The following is a 19,067-nucleotide window of genomic DNA, read 5'->3' as shown; positions in this document are numbered from 1 at the left end:
GCCAGCATGGCTCAGCTTGGAAACCTCTCCCTTTCCCCTCAGAGTGGCTGGCTCAGGAATTCTGGGAGTTGAAGTCCACGAGTCATAAAAGAGCCAAGGTTGGTCTAGACCAGTGGTTCTCAACCTGTGGGCTGGGACCCCATTTGGGGTTGAACGACCATTTCACGGGGGTCGCCAAACTACGCAGTCTGCCATTTTTTCCCCCTTTTCCTTAGCTGTGCTACTCCCTTTTATTCTTTTGGCTTTTGAAAGCCAATAGAATAGACTCTCTTGAATAGAGTCTAATTCTATTGGCTTTCCAAAGCCAATAGGAATTGTCCAGGCTGTCTCTGCCCTGCTGAGCCCGCCAAAAGTCCCGTTCTGCAAACAGTGCTACACCAGTTGAGTAGTCCTCGACTTACGACCGGTTGAGTAGTCCTCGACTTACGACTGGTTGGGGGGTCGCAGCATTAAAAAGGTTGAGAACCACTGCTCTAGACCAACGGTCCGATGCTGGTCCTGCTGTTTCTTGTGTTCCTAACCTCGGTGTCTTCTGAAAATGCTTACCATAGGATACATGTAGTCCTCAGCTTACGACCAAAATTGACCCCAAAGTTTATATTCTTAAGTGAGACATTTGTTCAGTGAGTTTTTCCCCCATCTTACAACCTTTCTTCCCACGGCTGCTACGCAAATCACTGCAGTTGTTGCATTAGTGACACGGTTGTTAAATGAATGTGGTTTCTCCATTGACACTGCTTGTCATGAGGTCACAAAAAAAAGAGGATCGGATGACACACACACACACACACACACCCTGGGACAATGCAACTGTCATAAATATGGATCTGTTGCCAAGCGACCGAATTTTGATCAGGTGACCACGAGGCTGTCACAACGGTCGTGTGAACAACAGTCAGAAGTCACATTTTTTTCAGCGCCGTTGTAACTTTGAATAATCACTAATTGAGCTGTCGTAATTCGAGGACTACCTGTGTAGCCACAGAATCTTAAAAGCCTGTTCAGGTTTATTTCTGACTCATCTTGCTCTTAATAAAATCAAGGTGGGTTATTTTGAGTTGCCATTTCATGCTCCTGTAATTCTGAAGAGGTTGATCTGCTCTGCAGGTCCAACTTCACGTCTTTTCCATACCAAGCTGATCTTTATTTCTTTCCCCCCAAAACTACCTTCATGGAACACCTGTCCCCGGAGGTCCAATTCCCCGACACCACACAACTTGCTGATTTTGCTAAAAAAGCAAAACCCAAACAGCGCTGTTCTGCCAAGCTGTTCAAAATTAAATGGCATTCGAAATGCTTCCTATTGGATTTTGGTGCCTTGCTTTAATATTAGTATTGGAGAAGTACAATCATTTTTAATTAGTATAGTTTGAATTTTTTAGCAGGTTGAGATCTTTTCATGGCAAGTTTTGTGCACTAACAACCACCTAGAGGCTCGGGGCTGGCGGAATGCACCTTTAGGGAATAAATAAATGAATAAATCATTCCCCCCCCCTTTTTTCCTTCTTAATCTGTGTTGCTTCCTATTCTGCAATCATTCTTTTCTCCAGCATGTCACATTTGCAGCAGAGATCGGAGTTTGACGAAAAGCAGCTATGCATCTTGGTCTGATTCCTATCTCAAAGACTTCTAGGCTCTGGACAACTTGAGGGCTCCCCTTCTAAATGACACCCCACTGCAGTGCAAAACAAACACTTGAAAACAACAACAACTGCATGAGCAAAGCAGGGACTTGACGCTGAGACATGTGTAGGCGGTATTGTATCTTGGCAATTGTTGCCCAAATATTGAGTAATGCATGTGGGACTGGTTTGCTGAACTATTCCTGGAGAAATTTGGAGAAGCTTTCTCCAGATTCTTTCAAGATTGCAAAGTTGGGTTAGTTTAGTGGGCATTCTTTGCGGTGTTAATCAACCTAGCAATATATTTTCTTTCATGGATCCTCTCCTTTTTTTGAAGCATCTTAGATAACCTGAGGACAATATTCTTCATCCAGTTTCTTTGATGTCAGTCGAGACCATACCCGCAAACTTCTCAAAGTTTTTTGAAGGACAGATGGAAAACATGATCAAAGGGCAGGAGGACAACTTGCAAAAAGACAAGACAAGGGAGGAAAATCTGTGGCTGAAGTAGACAAGTTTCTACAACTAACACCGTAGTGCTGGTGGACTTTCTGCATGGAAGGGAGGTGCCAGATATGACACCGTTGGATTCTATTTTATTAAGACTTCAAAAATGACTCCCACCATCAATTTTGGAGATAAAGATCCACAGGTTCAAAGTTACTTAAACATGAGGAAGTAGACCAAATCAATGGCAAGGTTAGGTGAACATCAACACATTTGAGAATCCATTTTTTCTTTGAAGCAGGGAGTTTTCCTCTGCCATCATCCTTCCCCTCTCTTTATCTCCCTCCATCTTCCAGTTTCTTTCCTTTCTCTCTTCCATCCCTTCCTTCTTTCTCCCGTCCCTCTCTCTCTCCTTCCTTCCTTCCTTCCCTCTCTGTCTCCCTCCATCTTCCACTTTCCTTCCTTCCTCCCTCTCTTCATCCCTCCCTCCCTTCCTTCCTTCCCCTCTCTCTGTCTCCCTCCATCTTCCATCTTTCCTTCCTTCCTCCCTCTCTTCCATCCCTTCCTTCCCTCCTTTCTCCCTTCCCTCTCCCTCCTTCCATCTTTCCTTTTTTCCTTCCTTCCTTCCTTCCCCTCTCTCTATCTCCCTCCATCTTCCATTTTCCTTCCTTCCTCTCTTCCATTCCTTCCTTCCTTCCTTCCTTCCTTCCTTCCTTCCTTCCCCTCTCTCTGTCTCCCTCCATCTTCCACTTTCCTTCCTTCCTCCCTCTCTTCCTCCCTCCCTTCCTCCCTTCCTTCCCCTCTCTCTGTCTCCCTCCATCTTCCACTTTCCTTCCTTCCTCCCTCTCTTCCATTCCTTCCTTCCTTCTTTCCTTCCTTCCTTCCTTCCTTTTTTCCTTCCTTCCTTCCTTCCTTCTTTCCTTCCTTCCCCTCTCTTTATCTCCCTCCATCTTCCACTTTCCTTCCTTCCTTCCTCTCTTCCATCCCTTCCTTCCTTCCTTCCTTCCTTCCTTCCTTCCTTCCTTCCTTCCTTCCCCTCTCTCTGTCTCCCTCCATCTTTCATCTTTCCTTCCTTCCTCCCTCTCTTCCATCCCTTCCTTCCCTTCTTTCTCCCTTCCTCCTTCCATCCTTCCTTTTTTCCTTCCTTCCTTCCTTCCCCTCTATCTCCCTCCATCTTCCACTTTCCTTCCTTTCTTCCTCTCTTCCATCCCTTCCTTCCTTCCTTCCTTCCTTCCTTCCTTCCTTCCTTCCTTCCTTCCTTCCTTCCTTCCTTCCCCTCTCTCTGTCTCCCTCCATCTTTCATCTTTCCTTCCTTCCTTTGCTAAAATAACTACATCCCTCAATTTAAAAAAAAATGTGGGCAATCCCAATGACATGAGCTATTCAATTATTTGAAATCAAACATCGGGGGCTGCCAAATGCAACCCCAACTCCCAGCGGGGTCCGGGTGGCAAGGAGAGAAGTCACCTTGCTAGGAAACTGGGAGAGCTAAGAAATCAGGGCTGTTATGAGGGAGACAACAAGTCCTGAGAATGTGGCTTTATCAGCTTACGGAAGATAAAGCTTTCCCCATTTAGAGAATCCGGGAAGCATTCCGGGACCTTCTTGGCAGAGGCTATCAGGACCTGTGCGTGCATTGACCAAATATGCAGAGTGTGAAAATTTAAAGAGCAGATAGAAAGTCTGAAGAACACCTCCGTCTAAGCCCTGCCTACCAGCGGGGTCTCCAGAGGGGGGCTTTGTGACTCCCATTGTGCCCAGACAAACATAGTTATGGAAGAGAGCTGGAATTGGGCATGGCGTGGCTTCAGTTTCCAGCGTAGACGGTGGGCTCCCAGTTGCATATTTAAGCCTGCTGTATGGAGATAGAAGCCTCTACGGTAGGAAGTAGGAAATTTCCTTCATCTTGGGGTCCACATTGCGACTTGGGCTGAACTGTGAGCAGTCTTCCAGTATCTCAGGGGCTGCCCCAAAGAAGAGCCAGTCAAGCTATTCTCCAAAGCACCAGAAGGCAGGACAAGAAGCAACAGATGGAAACTAACCAAGGAGAGAAGCAACCTAGAACTAAGGAGAAACTTCCTGACAGTGAGAACAATTAACCAGTGGAACAACCTGCCTCCAGAAGCGGTGAATGCTCCAACACTGGAAGTTTTTAAGAAGAGACTGGACAGCCATTTGTCTGAAATGGGATAGGGTTTCCTGCCTGAGCAGGGGGTTGGACTAGATGACCTCCAAGGTGCCTTCCAGCTCTGTTATTCTGTTATCCTATGGTGCCATTCTCCAAAACGTCTGGACTTTTGATTTTCATTTTGGAGGGCCTGAGTGGTTTTAAGGACACAATATAACCAAGGTTCCTATTTTGCCCGCCTGTCCATTAGAAACTAAGAAAACCTATCCGAGATTTTAAAGGGGTGCAGCGAAGGCCTTCAGCTCCCGAAAAGCTTAATTTCTTCCTTTTTATTCAAAACCTCGCCAGCCCTTCACCCCTGACAACACCTAGCTGACTTTGGCTGATTTCCAAAATCTAAGCCAGGTTTGACCTGGTTAGTACTTAGATGGGAGACTGCCAGACAAATGCCAAACTTGAAAAACACTCTGGAAAAAGGTCGCCGCAAACCATCTCCTTGCTGCTGCCAAGAAAACCACATCCAAGTGTCCCTGAAGTCATCCGGAATCAAATCCCTCAAAGATGTTAACACCGTCAATCAATGCAACATATTGTCTACTCAAACTTCCTTCCTTCTCTCCTTCCCTCCCCTTCTCTCCTTCCTTCCTTCCTTCCCTTCCCTTCTTCTTTCCTTCCTTCCTTCTTTCCTTCCTCTCTTCCCCTTCCTTCCCTTCCGTTCTTCCTTCTTCTTCCTTCCTTCCTCCCTACCTTCCCTTCCCTCCCTCCCTACTTTCTTCCCCTTCCTTCTTTCCTTCCTTCCCTTCCCTTCCTGCCTTCCCTTTCCCTTCCCTTCCCTCTTTCCCTTCTCTCCTTCCTTCCTTCATTTCCTTCCCTTCTTCTTTCCTCTTCCTTCCTCCCTCCCTTCCCTTCCCTCCCTCCCTACTTTCTTCCCCTTCCTTCCTTCCCTCCTTCCCTTCTCTCCTTCCTTCCTTCCTTCCTCCCTCCTTTCTTCCCTTCCTTCCTTCCCTTTCCTTCCCTTCTCTACCTGCCTTTCCCTCCTTCTCTTCTTCCTTCCTTCCTTTCTTCCTTCCTTCCTTCCCTTCTTCCTTCCTTCCTTCCTTCCCTTCTTCCTTCCCTTCCTTTCCTTCCTTCCCTCCCTCCCTCCCTCCCTCCTTCCTTCCTTCCTTCCTTCCTTCCCTCCCCAGCTGGCTTTCATGGATAAGGAGGCCCTTGAAATCAGAGGCTCCCACTTTCTAGCTGGTGCCTTCCCTGTCTCCACCTGCTGTGGCATTTTGAACCTGACTCTTCCCCCAAAGGACAGGGGATGATCCGATGCAACCTAGTTGTGTGTGAGACGAGGCACGCCCAAGAGCTGTATCCCAAATGCAAAAAACAGAGAGATTAATTTCAGTTCAATTTAACTAGATAAATGATATATACTTTCCAAAATTCTCCATGGGGACACTCAGTTAATGAAAGCAACTTAACTGCTGATTTAAAGCGCCAACTTGGGAGTCTCCTAATAATAATAATAATAATAATAATAATAATAATAATAATAATAATAATAATAATAATAATAGAATAGAATAGAATAGACAAGAAAGAACTGGAGAAGATAACAAAATACAAAGACCTACAAATAGAAATAGAAAGACTGCAGCAAGAGCAAGCAAAGGTAGTACCAATAGTCATAGGCTCCTTGAGTGCAATCCCAAAACAACTGGAGCACCACTTGAACACCATTGGCATTGACAAATTTGCTATTAGTCAATTGCAAAAGGCGGCCTTACTAGGAACTGCTTCCATCCTGCGACGATACCTGTAATACCATCAAACATCCACCTCTGCCTATCCCAGGTCCTGGGTAAGGACTCGATAGGTAGACAAAATGCCAAATCCAGTCTGAACATCTGGCTGACTGTGCGATGATGCATAATAATAATAATAATAGTAATCCTCATCTACCCAGAAAAGTTGCATACACTCCATTCTGGATCAGATCAGCTGACAGAAGGGAGGGGGCTGGGATGAAGCAGCCACCCATATTCCAAGCTCACAGGTCTCCTATAATCCTAGAGATGCAGGGGGTGGAGGGTGTCCTCTCGCCTGACCCGTTTTCAGATCTGAACTGTCATCTCTGTCTTCTTCTACAATACCAGTTCTAGTCTCATCCCCCTCAGGTTCCAGAATTGATCTTGCTGATGGAGAGAGACCAATTATTGCAGGATCCTGATCTTCAGGAGTTCCAACAGTTCTCCATCACTACTGTCATTGAGTCCCTCCACTTGCTACAGGTTGTTCTCTTAATAATAATAATAATAAAGTTGGAAGGGACCTTGGAGGTCATCTAGTCCAACTCCCTGCTCAGGCAGGAAACCCTATACCATTTCAGACAAACGGCTGTCCAGTCTCTTCTTAAAAACTTCCAGTGTTGGAGCATTCACTGCTTCTGGAGGCAGGTAGTTCCACTGGTTAATTGTTCTCACTGTCAGGAAGTTTCTCCTTAGTTCCAGGTTGCTTCTCTCCTTGGTTAGTTTCCATCCGTTGCTTCTTGTCCTGCCTTCAGGCGCTTTGGAGAAGAGCTTGACTCCCTCTTCTTTGGGGCAGCCCCTGAGATACTGGAAGACTGCTATCCTGTCCCCCCTCGTCCTTCTCTTCATTAAATTAGACATACCCAACTCCAGCAACCGTTCCTTCTCTTTCCCCCCACTGTCCACAATCTTAGAGTCTTCTCCAGAGAGATAGAACGAGAAGGAGATAATGTTGATCTGCTTCGCCCCACAGACACCATTCCAGTGTTGTTGGTAGAGAGCTGGCTAAATCTAGGGTAACCCAAAATCAAGAGTCTCTAGTAGGCATCTTTTCCAACTAACCCATTTTATTAAAACACATAAGCTTTCTTGAGCTTTTAATACAATTTATGAGTTGAAAAATGTGCTAGTAGAGTTCTGATTATGGGCTGTCCTTCCAGGGCAGTAGTTCTCAACCTGTGGGTCGGGACCCCATTTGGGGTCGAACGACCATTTCACGGGGGTCGCCAAACAACGCAGTCCGCCATTTTTCCCCTTTTTCCTTAGCTGTGCTACTCCCTTTTATTCTATTGGCTTTTGAAAGCCAATAGAATAGACTCTCTTGAATAGAGTCTAATTCTATTGGCTTTCAAAAGCCAATAGGAATTGTCCAGGCTGTCTCTGCCCTGCTGAGCCCGCCAAAAGTCCCATTCTGCAAACGGTGCTGCACCAGTTGAGTAGTCCTTGACTTACGACCGGTTGGGGGTCGCAGCATTAAAAAGGTTGGGAACCAGTGTTCCAGGGGATCACAGAGATTATTCCTAGGGCAAATCTATGGGTCCTATTAGTATTGGGCACTCTGGTTTGCTTCTAATATGTCTCAAGTTTGGGTTACATCTTTGATCCTCTTGGTCCACCAAACTGGGGAGGAAAGCTTTGCAATATTAAGAAGCTCTGTCATTCTCAGTGACTAACTAGACATTTCCAGGAGGACTTCAAAGACTCACTGTTAGACAACTAGCAATATTCAGAGACCTACTGAATATGCATGATCTTTTTTGCTCTCATGGCTGCTAATAACTGGTGGTGATTAATATCCCTTATGAATGTGACCTATTGCCTTTTGCATTCTCAGCCAGGAGCTGCAATCACTGGCTATACAGCAAGGAATTCCAGTTGCTAATTCCAGGAGGTGTTTTCTGAGTTGTGCAATCAACTAAAAGCAGGGACATTCAATCAGCCAGGCTCCCAATATTAGAAGGAGAAATGCATTTTTTTAAAAAAAATAAAAATACTTCCTGGGACAACTTTTTCCAAACTGGTGCCCTTCCTGGGTTTTTTTTTTCTCCCTAGTCAACTTTGTCATATTTTCATGAATAAAGACCAAATAACTGTGGGAAGTAAGTAAGTAAGGGAGAGAGGAAGAAAGAAGGAAGGAAGGAAGGAAAGATAGAAGAAAGGGAGGGAGGAGAGGATGGGAGGGGAGGAAGGAAGGGAGGGAGGGAGGAAAGAAGGAAGGAAGGGAAAAGTAAGAAGGAAAGGAAAGGAGGGAAGGAGGGAGGGAGGAAGGAGGGGAGGAAGGAAGGAAGGAAGGAAAGGAAGGAGGAGAGGAAAGAAGGAAGGAGATGAAAGATGGAAGGAAGAAGAGGCATTTTATTCACTTCTGACAGAGCGACCCAGAAACACAGCCCACGTTCATAGCTGACCACTCCAGAGTCCAACTTCAGAATTTTTCCCACAGTGGTGGTCCCACCCTGACCCAGAACGAGTTAATAAGAAAACTTTCAAGTTTTGTTCTACTACTGTTTGGGACAGGTTGCACCCAAGAAGCGAGACAAGGAAGGCTGTGGAATAAAGGGGATTCTCTCTTCCTACCTGAAGGCCATCCTCTCAACTCAAGAGTTGAGTTGTGGAGATGGTTGGTGGTAAAAAGAATATTAAATGGCCTTTGCAGATAAGGGGAGTTGTCCAATTTTATGGGCGTTACAGATCTGCTGAGATATTAAGGCATTTACAATCACCCTTCGAGGAACAGGAGAGCAATTCATATCATCCCCATGCATTTCCCAGGGGAAGAAGACAATCCTAGCCCATGACTAGCTTCCCTGGGATGGATATTTTAAGGTACACTGCTTCAGAACAGGGAGGCTTTGCTTAACTACAGGAGCACGTGCCTACGAATGCAGGCATCTTCCATCGTTTGCATCATCCTTCCAAAAACCCAGTGCAACTTGGAGCCCATCCCAGTCCAGAGGAGAGCAGAAACTCCAACATCCTTTCTGCCTGACCTAACCAATTCCATCGTTCCCCCATTTCTTACACCAGTGGTTCTCAACCTGTAGGTCGGGACCCATTTGGGGTTGAACGACCATTTCATGGGGGTCGCCAAACAACGCAGTCCGCCATTTTTTCCCCCTTTTCCTTAGCTGTGCTACTCCCTTTTCTTTGATTGGCTTTTGAAAGCCAATAGAATAGACTCTCTTGAATAGAGTCTAATTCTATTGGCTTTCAAAAGCCAATAGGAATTGTCCAGGCTGTCTCTGCCCTGCTGAGCCCGCCAAAAGTCCCCTTCTGCAAATGGTGCTGCACCAGTTGAGTAGTCCTCGACTTACGACCGGTTGAGTAGTCCTTGACTTACAACCGATTGGGGATCGCGACATTAAAAAGGTTGAGAACCACTGTCTTACACAGACTTATGACTGCAGTGGAAGGAGGGCAGAAGGCCCATTGCTAAGCAAGGTGGTTGGGTGGTGCCTGCTTTTATGGCCTTTCCGCCACGGTCGTTAAACGAACCACTGCAGCTGTTAAGCCAATCACCCAACAGCGGTTGTAAGTCAAGGACCCCCTGTATTAAATGGGCAACCCTGGTTGAAAGCAACCAAGCAGCGAAGCTGAAGAAACCCATCAAAAATACTTTCCCCAATACGTGCCTCGTTTCTTAAACCTGAAAGGATTCTCCCCCTCCTCCAGTGGACATATTAAGAGCCCCAGACGCCCGGCTCTTTAATTTCTACAAAGTTGTTGTATAAGCCGATTGTAATTAAAATCAACACCATAGGGCTCTTGATTGCACGCTAAACCATCTCTTAAGGCCTGGAAAGTTGGATTGCACCACAAAGCTTGCTTTGCAACCAGTTAATTCTACTTTTTTTTTTTCTTTTTAACGTAACCCCTCCTGGAGCTCAAACAAGGAATGGGAAAAAAGGAGAGGGGGGAAAAAAAGCCACCAAAGTTAATTTTGCCCACTTCTTTCCCCTTAACCTCTCCCCATCCCACCGAATTCAGGCAGTCTGTTGAGCCAAAACAAAACAAAACAATGCTAGCAGGACATATATATATATATATATATATATATATATATATATATATATATCCTAAAACAAAATTAAGACGTTGATCCTTGCCTTAGAGAGACAGGCCAGGAATGAATCTCTCCTTAATTTTACAACGAAAAGACATTGTGGTGGTTTATCGGATCCAGCAGGAGAGCTGAATTTTTGTACTTGAAGGAACCAAATATATTGGGCAAGTGGAAGGAAGGAAGATTCACTGGGTCTTACTGGATGTGTGGACTTCAGCTCCCAGAATCCCCCAATCAGCATGCTAAGGAACTTTAAGATGTGTGGACATCAACTCCCAGAGTTCCCCAGCCACCATGGGGCATTTCCCTCCCAGGAATTCTGGGAGTTGAAGTCCACACCTCTCAACGTTGCCAAGATTGAGAAACATTGATCAATAGCCTTGCATAAAACAATCGCACCCCACCATTGTCCACATCCCTCTGGTTTATCCCTCTGGCTGTATGTCTTCTCCTCCCCAAGGCCATTTTCCCACCTACTTTTCACTAGAGAAACCCAGAGGCGACCCTCCTGCACCGAATTCAGTTTTCTCCTGGGATTAAAGAATTCCTTTTGATGGGAGAACCCAACTTAAGTCCTTTTTCCCTACTCCCTTGGGGGGGGGGATCACTCCCTCTTGCAGGAGTTTTAGGAAGATAATGTTCACCCCAGCTCCCCCTTCCGAGTTATGGGTGGAATGTATCCCACCTGATTGAGCCAGTCTCCGTGGCCCAAACTCCAGAATCAGGGGACCCCCTTTCCCGGCTCATCACTTTAACGAAAAGGGGGGTACCCTTTGGGGGTGCCCTTTGAGGAGCTTTTCACAGGATTTCTGATTTCTGGCGCGGATCCCATGGGCCGGCCAGCCAGCGAGACGGGCTCGATGTAAGCCCGGCGCGAAAGCGGAAAAGCACGGAAAGTGCCGGCAGCTCCACGCCCCGTCGTCTCCCGCCGGCAGCTTCAATCCGGAGCGACTTGCAGCCTCGGAATACCTGAAATCGCTGTAAGGGTGGATGATCCAGAAGCCGGCCGACTTGACCCTCTCCTGCTCCCGCTCCACCGCTTTCTGACTGCCGAACATCCGCAGGGAGAATTTGTTCACACCGGGCTGCAGCAGAGCGCCGAACTGCCGCTGCATGAAACCGGCTGGGTCCAGCCGCTGCTCGTCGTCCGGGCTGATCTGCTCGCCCGACGGCCCGGCGCCCTCCACCTTGACGAAGGCCGCCGCGGCCGCCGCCGGCTCCTGGCGGGGGGCAGCGGCCGCCGGGGGCGAGGAAGAGGAGGCGGCGGCGGGGTCCGGACCGTCCGCGAGCCCCCAGGGGCCCCGCTCGTCGCCCGGGGAGGCGGCCTCGCCTTCGTGGCCGATCAGGCGGCGACCCTCGCCCGAGTCGGGCGGGTGGCGGCCGGCCAGCGAGGAGCGGCTGCCCTTCAGACGCCGACAGTCGCCGTTGGTGCTGCTTTTGGGGCCCGGCCGGCCGCCCCCGCCGCCCCCCGCCTCGGCCCCGTCCGCAGGGCCGCCCTCGCCGGCTCTGGAGCCCCGGCCGGGCCTCGACGGCTCCGCGGAAGCTCCCGCCGGGGCGGCGGGGACGGCCGAGGGCGAGAGCGGCTGGAGGCGGATGCTCTTGCGCCGCGCGTCCTTGCAGCCCCCGCCGCCGCCGCCCCCCGCGTCCTCCTCCTCCTCTTCCTCCTCCTCCTCCTCTTCGTCCACCAGCGAGGCTTTGGGCGCGATCTGCGGCGGGAGGCTGTAGAGCCGCTTGCGCATCGACGGCGGCAGACGCTCCATGGCCGGATCCCCAAGGGCGAGCGAGGAAGGGTCGGGTGAGCCCCCGGCGGCAGCGGCAGCAGCAGGAGCCGCGGCTTGGAGGGCTGCGGGCACGCGGAGGGGAGCCCCGGCTGCGCCCTCCTCCTCCTCCTTCTCCTCCTCTTCCTCCCCGCCGGTGGGCCGGTCCCCCCTGGCGCCAGGCTCAGGGGGCGGCCGCCAGCTGCCCGGACGCCGCGCTGGGCATCTCCTTGCTGGCTGGGGAGGGGTAGTTGGAGGGGGGAGCCGCCGGAGAAGCCGCCCCTTCCTCTCCCTGCGAGGCTAGCCGAGGTGGGGAGGCCGGGCCGTGGCCGAGCCCAGCGGAGCAGCGGGCCGAGCCGCTTCAGGAGCCGGGGGCAGCGCCGGAGCCCCTGGGCCGGGCGTCTCCCCGAGGGCCAGCCCGGAGCCGCCTGGGCTCCTTCCCGAAAGGCGGCATCGTCGTCACGGCGCAGAGGCCGGGGAGGAGGGCGAGGAGCGGGCGACACCCGCCCGCGGCGGCTCTGCTCCGAAGCGGCGGCCGAGGTTCCGAGAAGGCGGCGATCACCAGGACTTGCGCGCCCCGGCTGGGCTTACATCATTGCTGCTGTTTGCTCCCGTCTCCCCGGCTTCAGGCAGCAACTCCGGAGCCTGGGCACATTCAGGAAGGCGGCCGATCCGATTGGGTTGCCACTGGAGTCCCCGCGTCCAATCGGCTGGGTCTACCTGAGCCGGCGCCCGGCTTCTTAAAGGGGCGACACCTTGGGGGGAGTCGGGCGCTCGGCCCTCGGGGTGGGCAGGGGGGAATCACCGAGGAGGGAGGGAGGGAGGGAGAGAGAGAGAGAGAGAGAGAGAGAGAGAGAGAGAGAGAATGAGGACGAGAAAGAGAGGATGAAAGAATGAGAGAGAGAAAGAGAGAGAGAGAATGAGGAAGAGAAATAGAAAGGATGAAAGAGAACGAGAGAGAGAGAGAGAGAGAATGAAAGAGACACACAAAGAGAGAGAGAAAGGAGGGAGAGAGAGAGAGAGAAAGAATGAGGGAGAGAAAGAGATGAAAGAGACAGAGAGAGAGAAGAGAAAGGAGGGAGGGAGGGAGAGAGAGACAGAGAAAGAATGAGGGAGAGAGAAAGAGAGAGAGAATGAAAGAGATACACAAAGAGAGAAAGGGAGAGAGAGAGACAGAGAAAGAGAAGATGAAAGAGAATGAGAGAGAGAATGAAAGAGAGAGGAGAAAGGAGAGAGAGAGACAGAAAGAATGAGGGAGAGAAAGAGAGGATGAAAGAGAGAGAGAATGAAAGAGACACACAAAGAGAGAGAAAGGAGAAAGGCAGGGGAGAGAGAGAGAGAATGAGGGAGAGAAAGAGAGAATGAACGAGAATGGGAGAGAGAGAATGGAAGAGACACAAAGAGAGAGGGAGGGAGGGAGGGAGACGGAGAGAGAAAGAGAAATGGCCAGAATCCAAAGAAAAAAAGCTGGTCAAGCTTAACCCAACACTCCAAAAGTCTTCTAGATTGTCCTTCAGGTGCCAATTTTAACTCAACCATCTCTTTGCCTCTCTAGGCTTTAGAAAGCAACGCAGGGGAAGAAAGGGTCTCTATTCAGCCCTCCCCCAAACATTTCAGGAATCCCTGTCACTGTCAGGGGTTGTTTAAAAGAAATCCCTGGGCTGGCCTTCTTTAAAAAAAAACCAACAACCTCAAATGGATTGTGAGAGGTCCAGATCCCTTCTGCCTGGCCAAGGAAGCTATTGTTTCCTTACAGTGTATACTTCCAGCAAGCTCTTTCCCAGTTTTTCTCCAGAACAATAACCCTGCGAGGTAGGTTGGACCGAGGGAGACTGGCTCAAGAGCATCCAGGCTTTCCTGACGCTCAGCTCAATTCCTCCATTTGCCTTCAACACGTCACACCTGCAGGGGAATCCAGAAAGTCAAGATAGTGACCAAAATGGATATAAAAATGGAAGTGTCCGCTGAGCAGTCCTTGCCACCATCACTGGAGATGTTTAAGAAGAGGATAGATAGTCGCTTGTCTGAGATGGTATAGGTTCTCCTGCTTGAGCAGGGGGCTGGACTAGAAGACCTCCAAGGTCCCTTCCAGCTCTATTCTATTCTATTCTATTCTATTCTATTCTATTCTATTCTATTCTATTCTATTCTATTCTATTCTATTTCTCTTCTCTTATTCCATTCCATTCCACTTCTCTTATTCTATTCTATTCTATTCTATTCTATTCTATTCTATTCTATTCTATTCTATTCTATTCTATTCTATTCTATTCTAATTCTATTCTATTCTATTCTATTCTATTCTATTCTCTATTCTCTATTCTCTATTCTCTTCCATTCCATTCCACTCCACTCCACTCCATATTTTCTATTCTATTCTATTCTATTCTATTCTATTCTATTCTATTCTATTCTATTCTATTCTATTCTATTCTACTCTATTCTATACATTCTCCAGTTATTCTAGGAAAACCGATGGAATTGCAAAAGGCTTGGTTTTTTTTTTCTTAACTATGGCCAAGTGGGAGCAAACTGGTTTAACAAGGAGTCCTCAGCTTACAACCACCTGTTTAGTGTCTGAAGTTACAAAGGCACAGACAAAAGTGACTTACAACCAGTCTTGGCACTTAGCAACTGTTCCAAAACTCCCCAAGGTCACACGGTCAAAATTCAGGCACTTGGCAGCCAGCATGAATGGTTGCAGCAACCCGTGTGATCACCGGCTTTGGACAAGGAAAATCATTGGGGGAAGATTAGATTCAGTTAATGACCACGTGGTTTACTTAACAACTGCAGCGGTTTGTTTACCAACAAAAAGATCCTCAAATCGGGGATGACTTAACAATTGTCTTGCTTAGCAATGGACGGTCTGGTCCCGATAGTGATTGTTAAGCCCACAACTACCTGTAGGAGCTTTTGCAAGAGTTTGAATCTGGACTCATTTCTCCACCTGCCTCTCTGGCTCAGGATGAGCCACATTTTGCCCAAAGTGTAGGACAATTAATAAAAAGGATAGTGGCCTCTTAGGGACATCTCTGTTGTGGATGATTTATGATCTTCCTTTTCCTGATGTCCAATTGGCAAAGGCGTGCCAACTTGGATCTTGACAGCAATCTATATAATTGATTGCTGTATAATCTATATAATCGTACATAATTTATTCACTATTACTTTAGTGCCTGGCATTTGAGCCACCCGATATCCTCCTTTCTGGGCAAACTGTAGGACTTAGATGAAATTACCATCTGAATGACAAGACACTAATTCTATATAAATTGTTGGGTATTTAGTACCTTTTCACGCACTCTATGGCAAACAGTTAGAAAAGAGAAGCCAGGGCAGCAATTCAAATGGAAAAAATAGGAGATTAAAAATACACCCCAAAGTCATTTACTTTGTAGTGTCCAAGTAAGAAAAAAGAAATAGAACATTTGGCCAAATCATGAATCCACTCTTAGTTGATAGCGCTGATGATGCTACCTAGTTGGGTAATGAAACATCTGTAAGAGGAGGAGGAGGAAGAGGAGGAGGAGAAGGAGAAGGAGAAGGAGAAGAAGGAGAAGGAGAAGGAGAAAAAGCACCAAGGACCTCACTTATCAAATTGATGTTCAGGACCATGGAGAGTTCAGTATAAGGTTATGTTACCAGACCACAAAGGAAGACATTTGAAATGTTATTTCCATTCTAGGCTGGAGGCTGTCCAAGGAGAGTCAGTAGTATGGTGTGTGTGTGTGTGTGTGTGTGTGTGTGTGTGTGTGTGTGTGTGTGTGTGCGCGCATGTGGAGATGAAGAGGGATGGTGGCTATTTATTTATTAAACAGATCTGCAGCTTCTCAGTTTCTCACTTGATCTGTTTGGGCAGAAGGGAGTCTTCTTTTATTTCTGTTTATGAAATGGATTTACTCCCACAGTTTTGGTTCGATTCTAGCAGTTCACAAGTCTAAAAACACATCGACAACAACAGAACACTGTCACAACAGAAACTGTAGCACAATAAAACAAGCCAATCAGAGCTAAAGTTGGGACTGATGGCTCCGCAAATCAGTCGCTAAAGCTATCTCTCCAGAAGAGCTGAACAGAGTTTATCTTTTTGACCCATCCACTCATAAAGACCATGTAAGATCATACCGACCAAATTTGCCTGGTGATTTCCTTGTGTGATGTGTTTGGGACATGGTTTGCCAAAGTCACCCTCATTAGAGATATTTGGAGAGAGGGGAACAAATGCATGAAAGAAGGAGAGAAAATAACACAGAAAATTCTCATTGCTTTCAGTCTTTGCTTACCGTGAATATAAGAACCCATTTTTGTAAGAACGCAACATGAACATCAACAGAATGACCACTTTGAGTGGCTGGAAAGGAAATGAGATTCAACAATCTGCTTTTTCTCTTTAGTCTAAAAAAAGAGCAGAGGCTCCATCTGGTAATCTCAAAACGGTATCTGAGCATCTGATACTGTTTTGTAGAAACGGTGTTTCTTCCCTTCCAAATATTTTTTTCATTTCATTTTATTTTACATGTTCCTCAAAGTTTCTGATGGTTGTAGGATGAGAGATATCTGGTATCTGAACTCTTTAAGAAGGAGGTAAGCTCATCACAATCTTCATAAAAACAAAATCTCCTTTGATTCCTTCTATCTTAATTTGGAAGTTCTGGTCTCCCCCCCCAAAAAGGTGAAGGTCTAAACTGTAGAAGATCAAAGCCCATCATGTATTCCCGGGGTTGAATTCTAACTGATTTTGCCCTGCTCCTAAGAAAAGTATTTGGCCTCCCACTTGAAGTGAATCTAGGCTGTGAGTTCGACTTGCCTTAGGCAGAATATCAGTTGGACAACCAAGGAAGTGAGATTCTATGTAATTTTATATTAATGAATAGAATAGAATAGAATAGAGGAAAGAATGAATAGAATAGAATAGAATAGAATAGAATAGAATAGAATAGAATAGAATAGAATAGAATAGAATAGAATAGAGGGGAGGAATAGAATGGAGTGGAGTGGAGTGGAGTGGAGTGGAGTGGAGTGGAGTAGAGTAGAGTAGAGTAGAGTAGAGTAGAGTAGAGTAGAGTAGAGTAGAGTAGAATCTGGAAGGGACCTTGGAGGTCTAGTAGTCCAGCCCCTGCTCAAGCAGGAGAACCTATACCATTTCAGACAACTGACTGTCTAGTCTCTTCTGTAAAACCTTGAGGTTCCACATTACATTTCAAATATTAGCAGATGCCCGGGAGGTTCAGATATCAAGGTGACATCACCAAACACATTTTGAAGCTCAGCCCATCCCACCAGTTTCTTATAGTGGGGAAAAATGGAGAAAAGAGTGCTGAGAAAGCTTATGGAAAAACAATAAATAAATGACTCAGTTTGAAATTAGATCTCAACTTAAAAAAAAAAAGAGAGAGCGAAAGAGCAGCTACCATTCCTAGCTAATGGCTTGATGGGCTTCAGGTCATTTTTCCTCACTCTTGCATATAATAGATGTTTGAGATGAGGTTACTTGGAGGAAAAAAATAAGTATTTTTTCCATCAATTTGAATTTCCCAGAGAGAGGAAGATGCACGAAACATCAGACAAAAAAAAATTGTATGAGTTATGAGTACTAATTCTTTTGCCCTATGAATGTGAATCTGTCTGATACAACTAATATAAACTATTTAAAATTCAGGGTGGGGATGAGGAGGTGTGGATGTTAACAAAGACGGATAAAATGAAAATCTAAAATAACTGAAAGAGAAACCCCATTGGCGTTGACAAAAATCACCATCGGTCAATTGCAAAAGGCAGCTTTATTTGGAATAGCTTACATCCTGTGAGAATACCACCATCAAACAACAACCTATCCCAGGTCTTTGAAAAGAACTCAATGGGTGGATAAAAATGCCAAAACCAATCTAAACATCTGGCTGAGTGTTCAGCCCATCATAATAATCTCTTGATGTGGTTGTGGAGCTTACATGGTCTGAGGAAGATGAGAACTAGGCCAGAGGTTCAACCTAGACAAAGAGCATCTGTCCCATAAACAATATGGGGAAATGTAATTGACAAAAACTCATATCACATTGGTTGCATGGGGATCAACAAGGTCCATGCTAGGTGTCACTTAGACATCTGGTGACAAGTGGGCTACAGGACTCAAGACTGCTGGCTGAGCAGCTTCAGGACTACAGGAAGAAGAGTGGAAAAGACTAATGAAGAAAACTCTCAACGTTGCTAACCGATGTTGTAGCTGATGCGGACCAACATCTGGTTGAAAACAAGCATCTCTCCACCGGAGTAGAAAGGTAAGCAAGCCTCCATGAGGGGCAAAACTAAGGGGCAAAACCTTGCTGTCTGTAAGGACCCACCCTACTTTGCATCTTAAGAAGACAGAACTCTTGGAATAGTTCTTCCAACAGGCATCCTTTATTAAGAGAAAATGGTTGTAGGCGTTCTAGACAGGACTTAGGGTCCAAGCTCTCCCATTCAAGGTTTTAAGGGGTTCCCCAGTAGCCCCACCCAATCACCCCCTTCTTCCAGCGACAGTCTCAGGCATTACACTCCCACCCCCTTTTCCTTACTGCCGGCTGGATGGAGACTTCAGAGAGGAGTACATGAAAGGTAATAGCCCCATTGTTATGGTTAGTCCTTTTGGTGATATCCACATCCAGTTTCTTTGAAGTGTACCGAAGGAAGTGAGGGCCATAAAGCCCCTTTGTTCACCCCCTTCCCTTCATCGTATGACAGAATCCAGAGAAGGCAGGAATGGTATTTTCTATAGTTGATAACTAGAGATGAAATATAATTGGATTCTGACACTGTCACTGACTTTGGCTCATCTTGGAAAAAGCAAAGCAAATGTTTTCTGGATGGGATACCATTAGGTGATCCCAAGGGGATAGGCTAGATGGGGAAGTTGAAAAAAAAACTCCTTGGAAGAAGACAAGGGACAATCGTTTCCATGAAAACTCATGAAGCCACCAGGAGAGAGATCCCTTACGGGTGCAATATTGTTAAGCATGAGTTAGATTCCACTGCAAAGTAGCTTTTGAAACTAGATTTAAAAAAAAATCCATATTTTAATGGTGCAACCTATTCTATCTATTGATTTTCTAAGGCTTTATAGAAACAGCACTGTACACACACTGTACCAGGTTTTTCATATTTCAGTTCTTCAAAAGACCACAGCATGGAATAACACCAGGAAGAAAAAGATAATTTGGAGTAAGTTTCCATTTTAAACGTTTTCTTCTAAGCGTTGCTTTCTTCGACTCGCCTCAAACAAGG

The 19,067-nt window shown here is 46.8% G+C and overlaps 1 protein-coding gene across 1 annotated transcript in view; it reads right to left on the bottom strand.

The window, feature by feature from the left end:
• Positions 1-11,810, bottom strand: part of HCN4 (hyperpolarization activated cyclic nucleotide gated potassium channel 4) — a 53,602-nt gene extending 41,792 nt beyond the window's left edge. The window contains exon 1 of the mRNA XM_039339441.1: positions 11,020-11,810. Within this exon, the coding sequence (XP_039195375.1) occupies positions 11,020-11,810 (791 nt within the window). The remainder of the gene's footprint in view (positions 1-11,019) is intronic.
• Positions 11,811-19,067: the final 7,257 nt, after the last annotated feature.

This window comes from Crotalus tigris, unplaced genomic scaffold, assembly GCF_016545835.1.
Source record: "Crotalus tigris isolate CLP2741 ecotype Arizona unplaced genomic scaffold, ASM1654583v1 scf7180000017735.2152567, whole genome shotgun sequence".
Taxonomy (NCBI): Eukaryota; Metazoa; Chordata; class Lepidosauria; order Squamata; family Viperidae; genus Crotalus; species Crotalus tigris.
The sequence above is the reverse complement of the archived record's forward strand: the minus strand, read 5'-3'. Positions and strand labels throughout refer to the sequence as shown.